General features: G+C 33.6%; 1 gene segment (V, D, J or C); it reads right to left on the bottom strand.

The window, feature by feature from the left end:
* Positions 1-17,219: 17,219 nt before the first annotated feature.
* On the bottom strand, positions 17,220-17,816 carry LOC124386986. The segment is given in 2 exon segments: positions 17,220-17,575; positions 17,704-17,816. Coding segments are annotated over 2 exon segments (396 nt in total).
* Positions 17,817-18,349: the final 533 nt, after the last annotated feature.

The following is an 18,349-nucleotide window of genomic DNA, read 5'->3' as shown; positions in this document are numbered from 1 at the left end:
AAGAAATTTGTTTGAAATCTTTGCAAATTTATAACAAAATTTAATAAAATAAAAGAAATTTGTTTGAAATCTTTGCAAATTTATAACAAAATTTAATAAAATAAAAGAAATTTGTTTGAAATCTTTGCAAATTTATAACAAAATTTAATAAAATAAAAGAAATTTGTTTGAAATCTTTGCAAATTTATAACAAAATTTAATAAAATAAAAGAAATTTGTTTGAAATCTTTGCAAATTTATAACAAAATTTAATAAAATAAAAGAAATTTGTTTGAAATCTTTGCAAATTTATAACAAAATTTAATAAAATAAAAGAAATTTGTTTGAAATCTTTGCAAATTTATAACAAAATTTAATAAAATAAAAGAAATTTGTTTGAAATCTTTGCAAATTTATAACAAAATTTAATAAAATAAAAGAAATTTGTTTGAAATCTTTGCAAATTTATAACAAAATTTAATAAAATAAAAGAAATTTGTTTGAAATCTTTGCAAATTTATAACAAAATTTAATAAAATAAAAGAAATTTGTTTGAAATCTTTGCAAATTTATAACAAAATTTAATAAAATAAAAGAAATTTGTTTGAAATCTTTGCAAATTTATAACAAAATTTAATAAAATAAAAGAAATTTGTTTGAAATCTTTGCAAATTTATAACAAAATTTAATAAAATAAAAGAAATTTGTTTGAAATCTTTGCAAATTTATAACAAAATTTAATAAAATAAAAGAAATTTGTTTGAAATCTTTGCAAATTTATAACAAAATTTAATAAAATAAAAGAAATTTGTTTGAAATCTTTGCAAATTTATAACAAAATTTAATAAAATAAAAGAAATTTGTTTGAAATCTTTGCAAATTTATAACAAAATTTAATAAAATAAAAGAAATTTGTTTGAAATCTTTGCAAATTTATAACAAAATTTAATAAAATAAAAGAAATTTGTTTGAAATCTTTGCAAATTTATAACAAAATTTAATAAAATAAAAGAAATTTGTTTGAAATCTTTGCAAATTTATAACAAAATTTAATAAAATAAAAGAAATTTGTTTGAAATCTTTGCAAATTTATAACAAAATTTAATAAAATAAAAGAAATTTGTTTGAAATCTTTGCAAATTTATAACAAAATTTAATAAAATAAAAGAAATTTGTTTGAAATCTTTGCAAATTTATAACAAAATTTAATAAAATAAAAGAAATTTGTTTGAAATCTTTGCAAATTTATAACAAAATTTAATAAAATAAAAGAAATTTGTTTGAAATCTTTGCAAATTTATAACAAAATTTAATAAAATAAAAGAAATTTGTTTGAAATCTTTGCAAATTTATAACAAAATTTAATAAAATAAAAGAAATTTGTTTGAAATCTTTGCAAATTTATAACAAAATTTAATAAAATAAAAGAAATTTGTTTGAAATCTTTGCAAATTTATAACAAAATTTAATAAAATAAAAGAAATTTGTTTGAAATCTTTGCAAATTTATAACAAAATTTAATAAAATAAAAGAAATTTGTTTGAAATCTTTGCAAATTTATAACAAAATTTAATAAAATAAAAGAAATTTGTTTGAAATCTTTGCAAATTTATAACAAAATTTAATAAAATAAAAGAAATTTGTTTGAAATCTTTGCAAATTTATAACAAAATTTAATAAAATAAAAGAAATTTGTTTGAAATCTTTGCAAATTTATAACAAAATTTAATAAAATAAAAGAAATTTGTTTGAAATCTTTGCAAATTTATAACAAAATTTAATAAAATAAAAGAAATTTGTTTGAAATCTTTGCAAATTTATAACAAAATTTAATAAAATAAAAGAAATTTGTTTGAAATCTTTGCAAATTTATAACAAAATTTAATAAAATAAAAGAAATTTGTTTGAAATCTTTGCAAATTTATAACAAAATTTAATAAAATAAAAGAAATTTGTTTGAAATCTTTGCAAATTTATAACAAAATTTAATAAAATAAAAGAAATTTGTTTGAAATCTTTGCAAATTTATAACAAAATTTAATAAAATAAAAGAAATTTGTTTGAAATCTTTGCAAATTTATAACAAAATTTAATAAAATAAAAGAAATTTGTTTGAAATCTTTGCAAATTTATAACAAAATTTAATAAAATAAAAGAAATTTGTTTGAAATCTTTGCAAATTTATAACAAAATTTAATAAAATAAAAGAAATTTGTTTGAAATCTTTGCAAATTTATAACAAAATTTAATAAAATAAAAGAAATTTGTTTGAAATCTTTGCAAATTTATAACAAAATTTAATAAAATAAAAGAAATTTGTTTGAAATCTTTGCAAATTTATAACAAAATTTAATAAAATAAAAGAAATTTGTTTGAAATCTTTGCAAATTTATAACAAAATTTAATAAAATAAAAGAAATTTGTTTGAAATCTTTGCAAATTTATAACAAAATTTAATAAAATAAAAGAAATTTGTTTGAAATCTTTGCAAATTTATAACAAAATTTAATAAAATAAAAGAAATTTGTTTGAAATCTTTGCAAATTTATAACAAAATTTAATAAAAATAAAAATTCACATGTACATAAGTATTCATAGCCTCTGCTTAATACTTTGTTGAAGCACCTTTCTGCCAATTGCAGCCTCAAATCTCCCATTATTTTTTGCAGTAGGAAATTTGCTGTTATAAACTGTCTGTAAGTGTGAATGAGTGTGTGAAAGAGTGTGTGCATGGTGATCTGCAGAGGACCAAAGTCCAATTCCGAGTGTATTCTCACCTCACACTCAGGAGATCTCAGAACACGGCCATAACCATTGCACAGAAATATAAAAAGTAATGAAGTGCTGTAGAATTTATTAAAGGCTTTTGTCAGAACATGTAAGATACTGAGACAAACTGTGAGTTGAGCCTAAATATACTGTACATGTTAATTAAGGGTGAAAAGGAACAAGTGTTAGTGATCAGAGACATGTGACCAAGTCATGTGATTTCAGGGAATGATGGGTAAAGTAATTTCATGGCCATGATCCTGACAAAAAGACACTGCATTAACTAACATCCATAAAGTAACATGCATTTGTGTGTGCATTCATGATGAATATGTTACTTTAGTGACTGATTAACTGATGCATAAGAATTATGTAGATTCATGAAGAAAACTGACAGGAAAGATTTATTCTAATTCAAAATACAATATAATACTTTGTAATCATGAATAATTTAGTGTGTTTGAAGTGAACTTTTTTAAAGTGTGCTTTTTATTTTCTGTTTCTTTCAGCTGCATTATACCACAACATTTGTTCTTATCTGTGGTTGACTGATACACTGGTACAAGGATTATCTTTAATCTGTGGTTTTATTCACTTCATATAAACCATTGTTATTTTTTTTATACAGTCTTTCACTGACTCTGTATTACTGTGCTACGTCTCTAAGAGCGCAGTGATAGAGAGCAGAATCTGAGAGCTTTAGACCTCTGATAGTAAGTTCAGTAGAGTCTCCGGTTGAGTCTGAATCTAATCGAGTGTCAGTGGCAGTGTCACCTACAATGAGTAAAAACTGTGGTGCGCTGTGAGGAGATTGTTTGTACCAGTAAAACCATATGTTACTGCTGCTTGACTCATATGAACATTTTAGAGTAACAGTATCTGTTTCTTTTCCAAAAACATAGGCATTTTTGTCCACTGGCCCAATTTTATCTGCAAAACTGCCCACTGTGAAAAATAAATAATAATCACATTTGTGAATTGTGTATTTTTTTGACATTTGTGTACATTCACAGAAATGAAGAAAATATTAGATTAGTGCAAACATTAGACAATACAATAAAAAGGGAATTGAATGTGAAAGTGAATTACCTGTAACTACAGTGAGAATCAGTGGTGTGTATCTCACTATGTACAGTAAGGTGTAGAGTTGAGTCATTTCTGAACACAGCTCTGTGAGGATTCTGTATAATAGTGCTGTATGTGCTGAACTTTACACATGAGGGAACACGTCTCTAGAAGACCACACCCAGGAAGTGCTGCTGTTGTAGTGTAACACTGTACAGATCATCACTTTACAGTATCAGTGACAGTGAACTGAGTCTCCAATATAAACTATGTTGAGCTCAATGAGTTACCATCTACATAAAACATTTTTATTTGTACAAATATAAAAGTAATAAAAGTTGGATGAGCTTAATCAAGTCTCCATCACTACAAAGTTGATAACCTCAACAAAGCTGGAACTATAATTAATGGGTTTTCTTTGTCACACAGATCAGGTTCCTCTTAAGGTTCCTTGAGCCACTAGCTTGTTCATTAGGGATAAACTAATTTTCTTCTTCTTTCAGCTTCTCTTATCAGTGGTGGCCACAGTGGATCATCCATCTCTATTGTTAGGTCCTCTACATCTGTCCTCTACATCTGCCTCTTTTAAACCAAGTACTGCATGTCTTCCCTCGCAACATCCATAAACCTCCTTCTTGGCCTTACTCTTTTCCTCCTTGCTGGTGGCTCCATCCTCAGCATTCTCCTACCAATATAACCCATCTCCCTCCTCTGCACATGTCCAAACCATCTCAATCTCACCTCCCTCACCTTATCTATAAAAACATCCTACACATGCTGTCCCTCTAATAAACTCATTTCTAATCCTGTCCATTGTCATCACTCCCAACGAAAACCTTAACATCTTCAGCTCTGCTACCTCCAGCTCCACCTCCTGTCTTTTACTCAATGCCACTGTCTCTAAACCGTACAACATCTCAGGTCTCACCACAGTCCTATAAACTTCTCCTTTCACTTTCGCTGATACTCTTCCATCCCAAATCACTTCTGCCACTTTTCTCCACACACTCCACCCTGCCTGCACTCTTTTCTTGACTTCTCTAACACACTCTCTATTACTTTGCACTGTTGACCCCAGGTACCTGAACTCCTCCAGCTTCTTCACCTCCTCCCCTGCAACCGCACCACTCCACTGCCCTCCCTCTCATTCACACACATGTACTCTGTCTTATTCCTACTGACTTTCATTCCCCTTCTCTCCAGCGCATATGTCCAGCTCTCCAGGCTCTTCTCCACCTGCTCCCTACTCTCACTCTCTCTCTAAAAAGGGCCTCGACCATTCCGGTATGAACATTAGGTATAAACTAATGATCTATAAATGAAAAATATATTTTCATAATACATTTATTTCTGTAAAGCTGTTTATTGTTACAACTGATAAACAAATAAAGTTGAACTGAACTGAATGTTTTAAACCAACACACCTTTGAGAAATTAGTCACATTTTTCCTTAAACTTTCTCACACTGAACACGTGTTTTTTATCACCATCATCAACTTTAGCAGTCATTCTTGGGGGATTGTTTAGACTTAAATCTCCTCTTTGAGAAATATAAAGAAGAAACTTTGGTTCAGATTTTGGATGTTGTCTGTACCAGTGCAGGTAGTTTCCAGTTGTACCAGTGAGTATTTCATAGCTGCACAACAGAGTGACTTTATGCCCTTCATCTACAACTTCATAAGTAAATTGTGGCTTTATTGAATTTGCCATGGAGTCACCTGTCATAGAGAAGAGAATATAATACATTTATTTAAAATGATGTGTTTGACTCAAATTCTTTTATCAACACACACTAATGGATCACTATGAATATTTCTGAAATAAGAAAAAGTCAGTGTGTAACTCACCTAGTGAAAGCCACAGAAACATTAATATAACAGTAATCATGATGAATGAATGCTCTTAGCTGAATGAAAATATTCTTTCTGTACTTCATGCTAACATCATAAAGGTTCATGAAGCTCCACCCCACAGCATCACATGACACCCCACAGTCACACTGTTACTGACAGATTGTTGATTTGTACTGAAGCATTCTGGCTTTATATTCAGCCTCACAGGGAACTTGAACACAAAGTGAAAGCAGTAGGTGAATAAAAGTCCATTTATTCAGTGCTTGTACATGCTGGAGTCAGATATATATTAGATTTGTGCAAATTATTTAGTATTCATAACCCAAAGAAGTCTGTATCATTGGGGGATGAAAGCAGGGTCCTTGATCTATAATAGGGTTCCAAACACCAAAGGTGCATAGACACACTATTGTTCTACCTTTTACACATCAGTTTCCAGCCAATTTAATTTTTAAATTAATGTACATGTATTGATGACAAATTAAAGTGTTATCTTTGCCAATACAGAGATGCAGTGTTTGAGTTTAGAGCACGCTTTAACACTTCCTTTGCCTGGAATGAGGTTTTTGTACAGTGTTGCTAAGTTTCCTGTCACTGTGGGCCTCAGGGCGCAGTAGTACACTGCAGAGTCTGATACTGCAGCAGAGGAAATCTTCAGATCTTCAGTTTTTTTATCAGCGTTTCCAGGTTGTTTTTCAGCAGCAGATATAAAGGTGGAGTTGAGGAACACTGGTCTGGATTTGGGATACTGTCGATACCAGTGTACATAATCACCTGTAGTAGTAGTTAAATTGCAGGGCAGAATGACATCATCACCTTCCGAAACATGCTTTTCTGCTATAAAATGCTTTTGCATTGATGTGCTGCCTGAGGGAACAAAAGAGAAAGTAAATAAAAATGAGGAATGAAATATTAAACATATTAGAACCAATACTGAGATGAACATACCTAGAAAAAGCATCAGTAGTAACAGTAGAAAGAGCAGCATGATGGAGATGGAAGCTGCTGAAAGATAAAGAGGGAATGAGTGCAGTTTAGTGCAGGAGCCTGTGGAGCTCCACCTTCCTGCAGCTCACACTGCTGATAATGTTTCATTGTCACCAGGAAGCACTGGTTCTGTCCCCAGAAGGGAAAAATATTTTACCATTTAAAATTGAAACTGCAAATAAAAAAAAAAATAAAAAAGCACTTTCTTTCTGGGATAAGTTGTAAGCTAAATGCAAAAATGTAACTCACAAGGGATTATGGTCTCTGAAATCCTGATACTGATGAAGGTTTTTGTGCCACCTATTAAGAGGCTTGTAGTCTTGTAACCTTGAAAGTCCTTTATAAAGGCTAAAGATGATCTTATTCTGTTAAATTCTGCTTGTATAAAGATCTTCAATTTAATATTATTTCTGTAGTTCTTTTAACAATAGACATGATTCCATCTTTACAGATTAAATACATTGTGCATATAACCTTAAGCATCAGTAATTAGTCCCTGTACATTTATCCCTAATGATACATAAGCCATTTGATACATAAACAATTAGTAGTGTTTATGGTTAAACACCTCTATTAGAAGAGATTTATTTTATTTAATGCACCCATGTGCTTGTCCATGCAGGAAACAAACAATATTACAGACAATATAATGCAATTCATGATTAAAGACAGCAGCATCTCTGGAGGATCTGAACAGGGTTGTATGTTGTTCTAGTATTTGGCCTACAATAAGATAACTGACAGCGCCATCTTGTGTTTCCCCAGGATAAAGACTGTAACACACTATTGTACTTTACATACAGGTGTGGTGAAGCTACAATTATTATAAATTTAATTGCCACATTTAATACACAGTAAGTAAGAAAATCCTTTGCAATCATAAATGCATGAAGTCTGGGATCTCTTTCTCTGGGATGTGTTTCACTGACTCTCTTACTGTGTATCCTACCACAAGAGAGCAGAATCACTCTGATACTAGTGCAGGGAATGGGACATTTTGGAGATCCTGGGGTGTCAGCAATTGCTTGGAACCAGTGCGACTTTGGTTAGAACCCTTTGCCTTGTGCACAATGAGCGTTCACTGTAAAACCTTTTATAAGAATTGTGATGGAGTGTGGCGCAAATCCAGGTAGGATGTCTGATCATTTTAAAGAAACAGGTTCAGCTTAAAAAAACGTTCCCAAATGTTGTCGAATGACCCACACACCAGAGAATATTGATGCTGTTGGAGCTGGCATCGTGAGGAGGCCTTAACGTGACATTCGACAACACGCATCATCACTTTGTTGAGGTGGTTTTTTTTTTTTATTACGCAGCCATGTAATAAACGCATGTACATACAAGACACAATCATAGTAACTACTAATGAAACCCAAATTCCCTTTGCACAGCACTCACACTATCACCATTCTTATCAAAGGCTTTCACAGCTAACTCTCATTGTGCACTACTCCACTGATCCATAATAACTAATGGCAAAGGGTTCCAAACAGGCTCGTACTGGTTCCAAACAATTGCTGAAGGTCGCCAACTCCTAGTTCCAAACCTTCCCATTTCTCTGCACCAATCTGTTTAATCACATACAACCCCCTTTACCTTATAAACACAATATAAACAAATGCTTAGTGTCCTGCAGCTGCAGCCAACATCTGTACATTCACTCATCATGTATTTATTTCACTAATGATTTTATCAGAGTCCCACGTCTATAAATGTCCATATACATTCATCCCTTTATCTTTATCAGCTTTATCCTGATGTTCAAATGTACATACAGTATATACAGGTACATGTATGAACACATGAACAAATAAATGAATGAACAGATGGAAATTGATGATAGTGGGTTATGGGAAAAAAAATTAAAGATATTCATGAATGTATTTCTTCAAAGTGCAGAGCAGTAACTCCTGACACAAAAGATCTGGAAATGACATAAAATATATTTTGGTACAGCTTAAAATGTAGACTTATTTGTATACTACTGTGATGAAAATGTCAGTTTTATTTCCTCATTATTATTTTATCTTTCTTTCAGCTGCATCTGTTACTACAAATGTTATTTGTGACTGTGGTTAACTGACAATTTGGTAAAACGAACACCTTTAATCTGCTGTGGTTTTAGAAGCTTCCTATATACAATTGTTATGTTTTTGTAAAGACTTTTAGTGACTTTGTGCTACTGTGCTACAACTTCAATAGCGCAGTGATAGAGAGCAGAATCTGAGAGCTTTAGACCTCTGATAATAAGTTTAGTAGAGTCTCTGGATGTTTCTGACTCCAATCGATGATCATCAGGAGTGCTCCCCTCACCAGATCTTGATCTTGCGCCTTTATACAGTAAAAACTGTGGTGCACTTTTAGCATTTTGTTTGTACCAGTAAAGATCAATTTCATCACTGTTTGTCTCATATGAACATTTCAGAGTAACAGTGTCTGTTTCTTTCCTGATGATTTTGGCATCTTTATCTGCTGGCCCAATTTTATCTGCAAAACTGCCTGCTGTAAAGAAGAAACAAACAAACCCCAATATATTAACAAAATAAATAAAATGTGAAGTAGCTTTTGTAAACAAATTACTAAGATATAAAATTAAGAAATTATTAATTAATACAAACATGGATTTTATATAATAAAGTTAATAAACAAATTAATATGAATGACCTGTAACTACAGTGAGAATCAGTGGTGTGTATCTCACTATGTACAGTAAGGTGTAGAGTTGAGTCATTTCTGAACACAGCTCTGTGAGGATTCTGTATAATAGTGCTGTATGTGCTGAACTTTACACATGAGGGAACATGTCTCTAGAAGACCACACCCAGGAAGTGCTGCTGTTGTAGTGTAACACTGTACAGATCATCACTTTACAGTATCTGTGACAGTGAACTGAGCCTTTCTAGCTTTCATCTTCCATAAATAATATCTGTTTTACTGGCAGGATTATGATGAAGGAAAGCAGATGATAATATTTCCTATTAATTTGGCAACACACCATCAACAAACACTAATAAAAGTACAACATTGGTGTGATGAGTTCAATGCAATTTCCCTGCATAATTTTATTGAATAAATATTTTCATAATTTCTATTTTAAGCTTGTTTATATACTCGCTATTTCCCATTTAGTGATTTTTAAATAAAGTCTATATTCTGAGGCTCCCACACAGAGCGTGAGGAATTAATACTAATATTGAGCACAAAGACATTGTGAGTTTGTCAGACAGCTGTGTGAGATTTACATGTGCTATAGGGAGTGTTAGTGTCTTACAGGTTCATGTAAACACAATATGTCTTGTTGAAATACAGCCACAAACTGTGTTCACATTTAACTGTGGAAGTCACTTTCTGGAGGAAAAAAGAGAATGTGTTTTGAAGAAGGGGGTTGAATTCATAGAAGTGACTACAGCAAGGTTTTCTCTCCCTCAGCTTTACCACCATGTTCCAGTGCACCCTAAATAATGGGTTACAGAGAAAAAGAAGACATTTCTTCATTCACAAGTTCATGACAGTAAGTTAACACAGTGGTAATTATAACTTTATGTTCAATTAATTCAGTATGCTGTAAATTCAAGCAAACAACATATCTGGTTAAAAAATTTAATTGAATTTGCTTGTAATAAGATTACACTTTCTGTACAAATCTACATTTGAGCATATCCAGTAAAATATGAATTGAAAAGCAACCAGGTAGTTTAGCAGAATAATAAAACTGTGTCAGGGTTTTTGTACAGTGCAGCTGGATTTCCTGTCACTGTGGGCGCCAGAGCACAGTAGTATAGAGCAGAGTCTGATACAGCAGCAGAGGAGATGATCAGATCCACTCTTTTATTATTTTTATCAACTTCAACATCCAGACGTGGTGAAATGGAGTCACTTTTATGTCCAGTTGAATCAGAAATATAAAAAAGGAACTCAGGTTTAGATTTTGGATGTTGTCTGTACCAGTGCAGGTAGTTATCTGTAGTAGAAATGGTTGGTTTGTAGTTGCAGGACAGAGTAACATCATCACCTTCATCTACAACTTTATGAGGGAAACGTGGCTCTATTGAATCTGCCATGGAGTCACCTGTCATAGAGAAGAGAATATAATGTTTGTAACTTTTACATAATTACAATTTAACTGATAAATCAATATTAAGGGTTCTGAATGAATAAAAGTCAGTGTATAACTCACCTAGTGAAAGCCACAGATACATGAATATAAAAGTGAACATGATGAATAGTTTTAGCTGAATGAAAATATTTTGAGGTCTTTCTGTACTCTAAAAGGTTCATGAAGCTCCACCCACAGCATCACATGACAGAGTCACCAATGTTACTGACAGCAAACACAGTGTTTATATTGTAATTATGTAAATACAATCATTTTAACCTACAAAAATATAAACAAAAAATTCTTCACATTTTGAGCTTCAGTTATAACTGAAGATTTAATATCATGTTAGAAAAAAAAAGGTTTATTGAGAATAAGGAGATTAATAGAGATGTATATTTTAAATAGCTTTTTAATGACTGTTAAACCTCTTGATGCTCAGCTCTAATAAAAGTATGAGTTATGAGTATTAATGAGTATTTATTCTTATGACAGTTTAGTGTGAAGTGGACAGTTGTGTAGTTTTATCAGAATGGTGTCTCTATAAATGAGTTGAGCTACTAAGAGTAATCAGGGCAGGAGTGAGGATAATATTAGTGCAGTGTGTATGATAGAAGAACAGCTGTAGTTTATATCACAGAGGTTTTATTGTGAAAATGAGGATTCATCATCAGAGAATGTGAGCAGGGTTGTGTGGAGCTCTAGTACTTTTCCCACAATAAGATAAGTGACTGCGCCATCTTGTGTTCACCAAGGAGAAAACCTTAACACAGTAATAAATATTTACTCCTACATACAGGTCATACACACATTGCTAACATTTTCAAACCCAGGAGCAATTCAAAGTCAGAAATCCATCTACTAGGAGCAGCTTTAAACCACAGTCTAATATTAATAATATTTCCTCCAACTCACCACAAATGCAACAATGTGATGAAAGTGTGACATTCACAGTGAAAAGAAATCACACTTCAGCCCTGAACACAATTCTAGCTCTGATTTCTCAGTCAGCATTACATGATAGGCAGCTCTCAGGGATGTTTTCATGAGAAAGAAGGATTTGAGGATCTGGGGGGTATTCCAGAAAGCTTGGTTAACTTACCACTTGATGAATCATAACCTTTGGGTTGATTTACCCCAAACAGGCATACCATGAGTATGTCGGTTCCAAAACACCTGAGAAGAGTTAGTTTAATCAACCTCCAACTGGTTACCCAGAGTTAATGTATGTGTATAAAGACATTTTCAATGGTATGCCGATTTCACGAGTCACCATGGAAACTCAAAGCCAAAAAAAGAGAGCGGTGTATTTCACAGAGGCGGAGTTGGAGGATTTAATGCACACTTATAAGGAGGTTAAGCCAATAATATTAAAAAGAAGCAATACAGCTGCATCAGCTAAAGCAAGAGAGTTGGCTTGGCAAAAAATAACGGACAGAGTAAATGCATGAGTGTATTAACCCTCTGGAGTCTGAATTGCCGCGTAAACGTGCTTTTTCAGATGCCAGCAAAAAGAGCTGAAACTGCTCGGTCATATTTGATCAGAAATGTCAAAGTAATACATCATTTAAATCTGTAAAGGGTCTACTTTCATTTGTGTATGCTCACTACATTAACAAAACGTTGTATTTTTTTTAAATGAATAAAATAGTCAGGGTGCGCCATCTGTCGCCTTTGTCTGCGTAAACTTTGTTTAGAAACGCGTCATCAAAAAGCGCTGAAACTCGGCCAATAGCCGACACACGGAAATAAAAAATATATCTTTAGACAGCTTAAAGTGTGTAGTTTTAGAATAAGTCGGTGAACATATGTTTTCAATGAATGTAAATCATGTAAAACCAAGTAGAGGCACAGATTTTCCACCGCAGCTCATTATCTGATAATGAGCTGCGAGCGGACACGCCCCCCCGCTATTCACAGGTAAAACAGTTCACACGTTGAGTCACACACACACACACACACACACACGCCCCCCGGACAGTGGCATAAAACAATGCCAGAGAATTTACCTTTTCATCTGAAGAAGATTGCGATTCCGACGAGGAGCGTTTGCATTTTGAAGAGCGAGGACTTTCCAGCAAGTTGCTACGATGAGTAAGTTATTTAGTCTTACATTCTGATCATATAAACTCATATTGTTTGTAGACATCTCTGCATCGCTTTTGTCAGCATTGCCTTTTAATGTTATACAAAAATCCGCCAATATCTGCTCATTTGTAACATTAACTGTTTGTGATTGTATGCTTTAAATATTGTTGACGTTATATAGTTATATTTTAGCCTCAGTTCAGGGGGGTATTCCAGAAAGCTTGGTTAACTTACCATTTGCTAAATCATAACCTCTGGGTTGATTTACCCCAAACAGGCATACCATGAGTATGTCGGTTCCAAAACACCTGAGAAGAGTTAGTTTAATCAACCTCCAACTGGTTACCCAGAGGTAATGCGCGTGCACGGTGCATGTATAAAGACATTTTCAATGGATCTCCGATTTCACGAGTCACCATGGAAACTCAAAGCGAAAAAAAGAGAGCAGCGTATTTCACAGAGGCGGAGTTGGAGGTTTTAATGCTTATGAGGAGTTTAAGCCAATAATATTAAAAAGAAGCAATACAGCTGCATCAGCTAAAGCAAGAGAGTTGGCTTGGCAAAAAATACCGGACAGAGTAAATGCATGAGTGTATTAAATTACAAATTTGGTATTGGCTCCCGTTTTATTATAATGCAAAATAATGAAGTATGACTTATACATCCTTTTGAATATGTTATATCACTATGAAAGCATTTACTTTTCCTGCCATTTATTTTTTTAGTTTAAAATAATAATGTATATTTCTTATTTAATAAGCTGTAATCCTCCTGGAGCCACAAGAACTTTAAGCCAAGTCAAAATGAAACACAAAAACATTCTGCAAAAAGGTCATATTTCATTACACAATTACTGAACTATTATTATAACAGGATTTAGAATATTAATTCTGTCATGTAGCTAATAAAAAGAAGACTGAAGCCCGTCTAACTGGCGGGGGTCCACCACCACCTCCCCTCACCCCCTCTGAGGAGCTGGCTCTGTCCCTTAATAAAGGGCAACCAGTGGTTACTGGCATTCCAGGGGACAGTTCATCACACACACCATGCACCACAAGTGATGATGAAAAAATGGTGAAATGTAAGTTTACCTCTATGATTTTTCATTTTTTTTGTCCTAATAAATTACTATCTCTGTCACTTAAAGGCTTTTTGAACAAGATTAATTTTAATGTAGGCTTATTTTATTTAACTGCATATAATGTATAGGCTCCTGTGATCTTAGTCTGACATCTTACTCTTTTCATGTATTATTTTCTTTGATAATATTGAGAATTTAATGGGTTGTGTGTTCTTATAGATACTGATGGACGTATTGTATTATTGGACCCTCCAGAAAGAACACAGTCTGTCACAGTTGTAATTGACTTGTTGAGCTGTATAAGGTCCATCTCCAAAAACAAATAAGAAAAAGTGACATGGAGAGGACCTTATACAGTTTCAAATGGAAGAGAAAAGGTTTCTCATTAAAAAAGCAGCACTTGAAATTGAATTACTGGAGCATCGCCTTAAGGTGAGAACTTGTCTGAATATTAATCTGTTGCATGTTAAAAGTGGTATGTGTGTGTGTGTGTGTGTGTGTGTGTGTGTGTGTGTGTGTGTGTGTGTGTGTGTGTGTGTGTGTATGTAAAGCAATATAAATAATTATTTTATTGAATTTTACAGGAAATAAAGAAATACACTGCCTGGCAGACCAGTGCAAAAAAATTAATAAGTGATTTTGACAGATCCTGTCTTTCAAAAGTCTTCCGTCTCTGTTAGCCTCTAAAATCTGTAGGTGTTCCTCTGGGCCATCTTCCTCAATACAAGGAGGGTGGCTCTCCTCTTATAGTGGCAATATTGTGAAGCACAACACAAGCTACTATAATGTCGCATGCCCTCTCTGGACTAACCCGGAGCCCACGCAGACTCTGAAACCGAGATTTGAGGATCCCTATAGTCATCTCCACCTTGGCCCGTGTTCGGCTGTGAGGCAGGTTAAACCGTGTCTGTGGTCCAGGCTCAGGTTCAGAGTAGGGTGTCATTAAATAGGGCAGACAAGGGTATCCTCTGTCCCCAGCAACAACCATTGTACTGTCCTGTAATGATTGAAATGTACAACACAAATATAGTAAAAAGGAAAAAAAATTAAAAAATTGTATAAAGCAAAACATGCCCTGCTGAAATGTCTGGTAAATTCTGGCATCATGCACAGATCCTGGCCATTTTGCCTCGACAATGGTAATGATTTGGGTTGCCTCACATATTACCTAGTTAGTGGAAAAAGTAATGACTTTAATGATTTTAAGAAGGGAAAAAATTAAGTTGTTACCTGCACATTGATACTATGAATAGATTTCCTATTAACATAGTCTCCCTCATTTATTGGTGGAGCTTTAATAGGAATGTGAGTGCCATCAATGCACCCAATTACATTTGGAATCCCTGAAACAGAAAGTTTTGGAAGTATGAAGTGTGTGCGGGCATAATGAATACATGTATAGATATTATTTATATGACTAAATATTAAATATATATGTGTGCCAGACATACTGTACGAACGGCTTTACACACAGTCGCCTTTCCCACATGCCCCTAATCGCCCACACTGTACAAAAAATGTTTTCTGTGCTAAGCGCAGAACCGCGGTTTGTCACATTTGCGATATGCGGTTTTAAAAGACGTGTTAAATAAACGAACGAATTTTTGGAGAAACGATAACGCTCTTTCAAATATTGATTAGGGTATGCAAACATCAATACTTGGTCTTATAACCCTCTCCCGACGAAAAATACTCGTATATTTTGTGCTTCTACGTCCAAAGGATCCTCATCAAAAGGGCACGCCGAAGTTACACTGAAACATAACCTGCTCCCGAGCAGGTTATCTTCAGAGAGTCAGTTGCTATGGTTACATACATAACCAGAAAGTTACCTCCGTTTTTGGAACCGAAAGTTGAGGTTATCCACGAACTTACCCTTAAACATACCCAGGTATGTCACATAACCTGCTTTCTGGAATACCCCCCAGGTGTAGTCGATATCATGGAAGTGAATGTAAATGTAAACAGCTCCATCTAGTGAGAAAAGCATGAATCTGCTGCAGTCATGTGTAGTGCTTTTTGTACAGTGGAGTTGGGTTTCCTGTCACTGTGGGCCTCAGAGCGCAGTAGTACAGTGCAGAGTCTGATACAGCAGCAGAGGAGATGTGCAGATCCACCTTCTTATCCTCTGTTTTAGTATTTGTGATGGAAAATTGAGGATGAGGAGGCTGAGCCTTTGTGACAAGTCCAGATTCATCAATCATCAGCAGAAACTCTGGTCTTGATCCAGGTTTTTGTTGATACCAGTGGAGATCATAAGCTGTTCCAGTATATGTGCAGGACAGTATGATGTTGCTGCCTTCAGTTGAAAATACATGGGTTTGGACTGGTTTAATGCTGATGTCAGCAGCTTCTGCTATAAAAAACATTGCAAGGCAATAACTCACATGGAAATTGTGCTTCTTGTCAATTATAAAATATAATAAATTAAAGTGTAATGTATAAGACTTACCAATATCAGCAACAGTGAGGAAAAGCAAGAAGAGGAATAACATTGTGATCCTGAGTGTTTAGTTCAGACCTCCAGCTTTAGAATAAATGACAGTGATGACTATTTGAACTTCTCCACCGCTAACTCCACCTTTTATCTGCATGTTAATGCATATTCATGACAACTGTGATTGTATCCGCCCCTTCATGATGGAGTCTGTCATGATAAACCCCCTGTGGTCATGACTGGAGCTGTTGGGAGGAACCCTGATGCTGCTGCAGAACAACCCACAGGAGACAAAGCAGGAGAGACAGAAGTTACTGTGGTTCCATTTGCAGGTAACACAGGCAGAGGAAACACAGGAGTGATTAAGACATGATTAGGGCATTATGTTTGATATCTCTGAATTGTTAATTGTTGATATACTATAAGTTAATCACCTGGTAGAAAGTTCTGGGAGAAATTGGTGTGTTTGTGCTACATTTACTGTAGGTGATGAGTTTTATAGAGATGATTTGATTTATTTAATACTTTAAATGAATAGATTTATTGGCAAAATAGTTTGTTGTGTCTACAAAAATTTCAGTGTTAAAGACACCTGAGGTTTTTTTTTTTATGATATCACTATTAAATGTCTAGAATATTTAACGATTGATTTAAAAATCTACCACATTATTGTACTAAGCAACCAATAAACATTGTTATACTGAAGCAAGAGACATCACCATGAAACTGTGAACATACTGTATATATAATTTTATTACACTTTTATCTAAACACTCATTTATTCTAAAGATATTTTCTTTATTTTAACTCAAACTTAATATCACCAAATACTATTGAACTTTGACAGTTTAACAGCCATCAGTATTATAAAATTGTGTAATGCTTTTTGTACAGTGGAGTTGGGTTTCCTGTCACTGTGGGCGTCAGAGCGCAGTAGTACAGTGCAGAGTCTGATACAGCAGCAGAGGAGATGTGCAGATCCACTTGTTTATTTCCATGAACTTTAGCACTCGTTCTTGGTGGGATGTTGGGACTTAAAGCTCCACTTTCATAAATATAAAGAATGAACTCAGGATTAGATTTTGGATCTTGTTTGTACCACTGCAGATTCCCTACAGAACCACTAAAGTCTTTGTAGCTGCAGGACAGAGTAACATCATCACCTTCATCTACAACTTTATGAGTAAGAAGTGACTTTATTGAATCCGCCATGGAGTCACCTGTCATAGAGATAAAACATTTAATGATTATATAATCCATTATAATATAACTGCAGAATCAAAGAATAATTAATCACAAATTAAGCAATCAATTTTTGAAACAGTAAAATAATCTGAATGTAACTCACCTATTGAAAGCCACAGACACATGAAAATGATAGTGAACATGATAAATGCTCTTAGCTGAATGAAACTATACTGAACTTTCTGCACTCTGTAGCATCATAAATGTTCATGAAGCTCCACCTCACAGCATCACATGACCAAGTCACCAATGTTACTGACAGATTGTTGATTCTTAATGAGACATCTGGAATGAATGCATTATTTTAATCTCTAAAATTATAATTAGCTGATTCAATTATTACATATTTTCATTATCTGTTATATTTGTTTTATAAGTGGTGTCGCTGCATTGGGGACTTCAGCCTTATCAGAAATTGCTGTGAATAAGTATGTAAGTAATAATAAGTATAAGTGAATAAGTAAGTCATTGTGAATAATTATGTGAATTATGTGAAATTGTATACAGTACTGTCCTTAATTTATTTATTCATTCTGTAAAAACAAATCATGTTTATTAAATACGACAACCAACTTTTTCTAGGTATTTCAATAAGATGAGGAACAAACCAGCTGCTGCTCTTTGTAATACCAGTGTGTGCACAGTGCACAGTGTGGGAGGTTTACTGGGTTCAGTGAATGTGTAAACAGCTCCATCTAGTGAGAAAAGCATGAATCTGCTGCAGTCATGTGTAGTGCTTTTGTACAGTG

This window comes from Silurus meridionalis, chromosome 6, assembly GCF_014805685.1.
Source record: "Silurus meridionalis isolate SWU-2019-XX chromosome 6, ASM1480568v1, whole genome shotgun sequence".
Taxonomy (NCBI): Eukaryota; Metazoa; Chordata; class Actinopteri; order Siluriformes; family Siluridae; genus Silurus; species Silurus meridionalis.
Note: the sequence above shows the minus strand (reverse complement) of the source record. Positions and strands in the feature narration are given on the sequence as shown.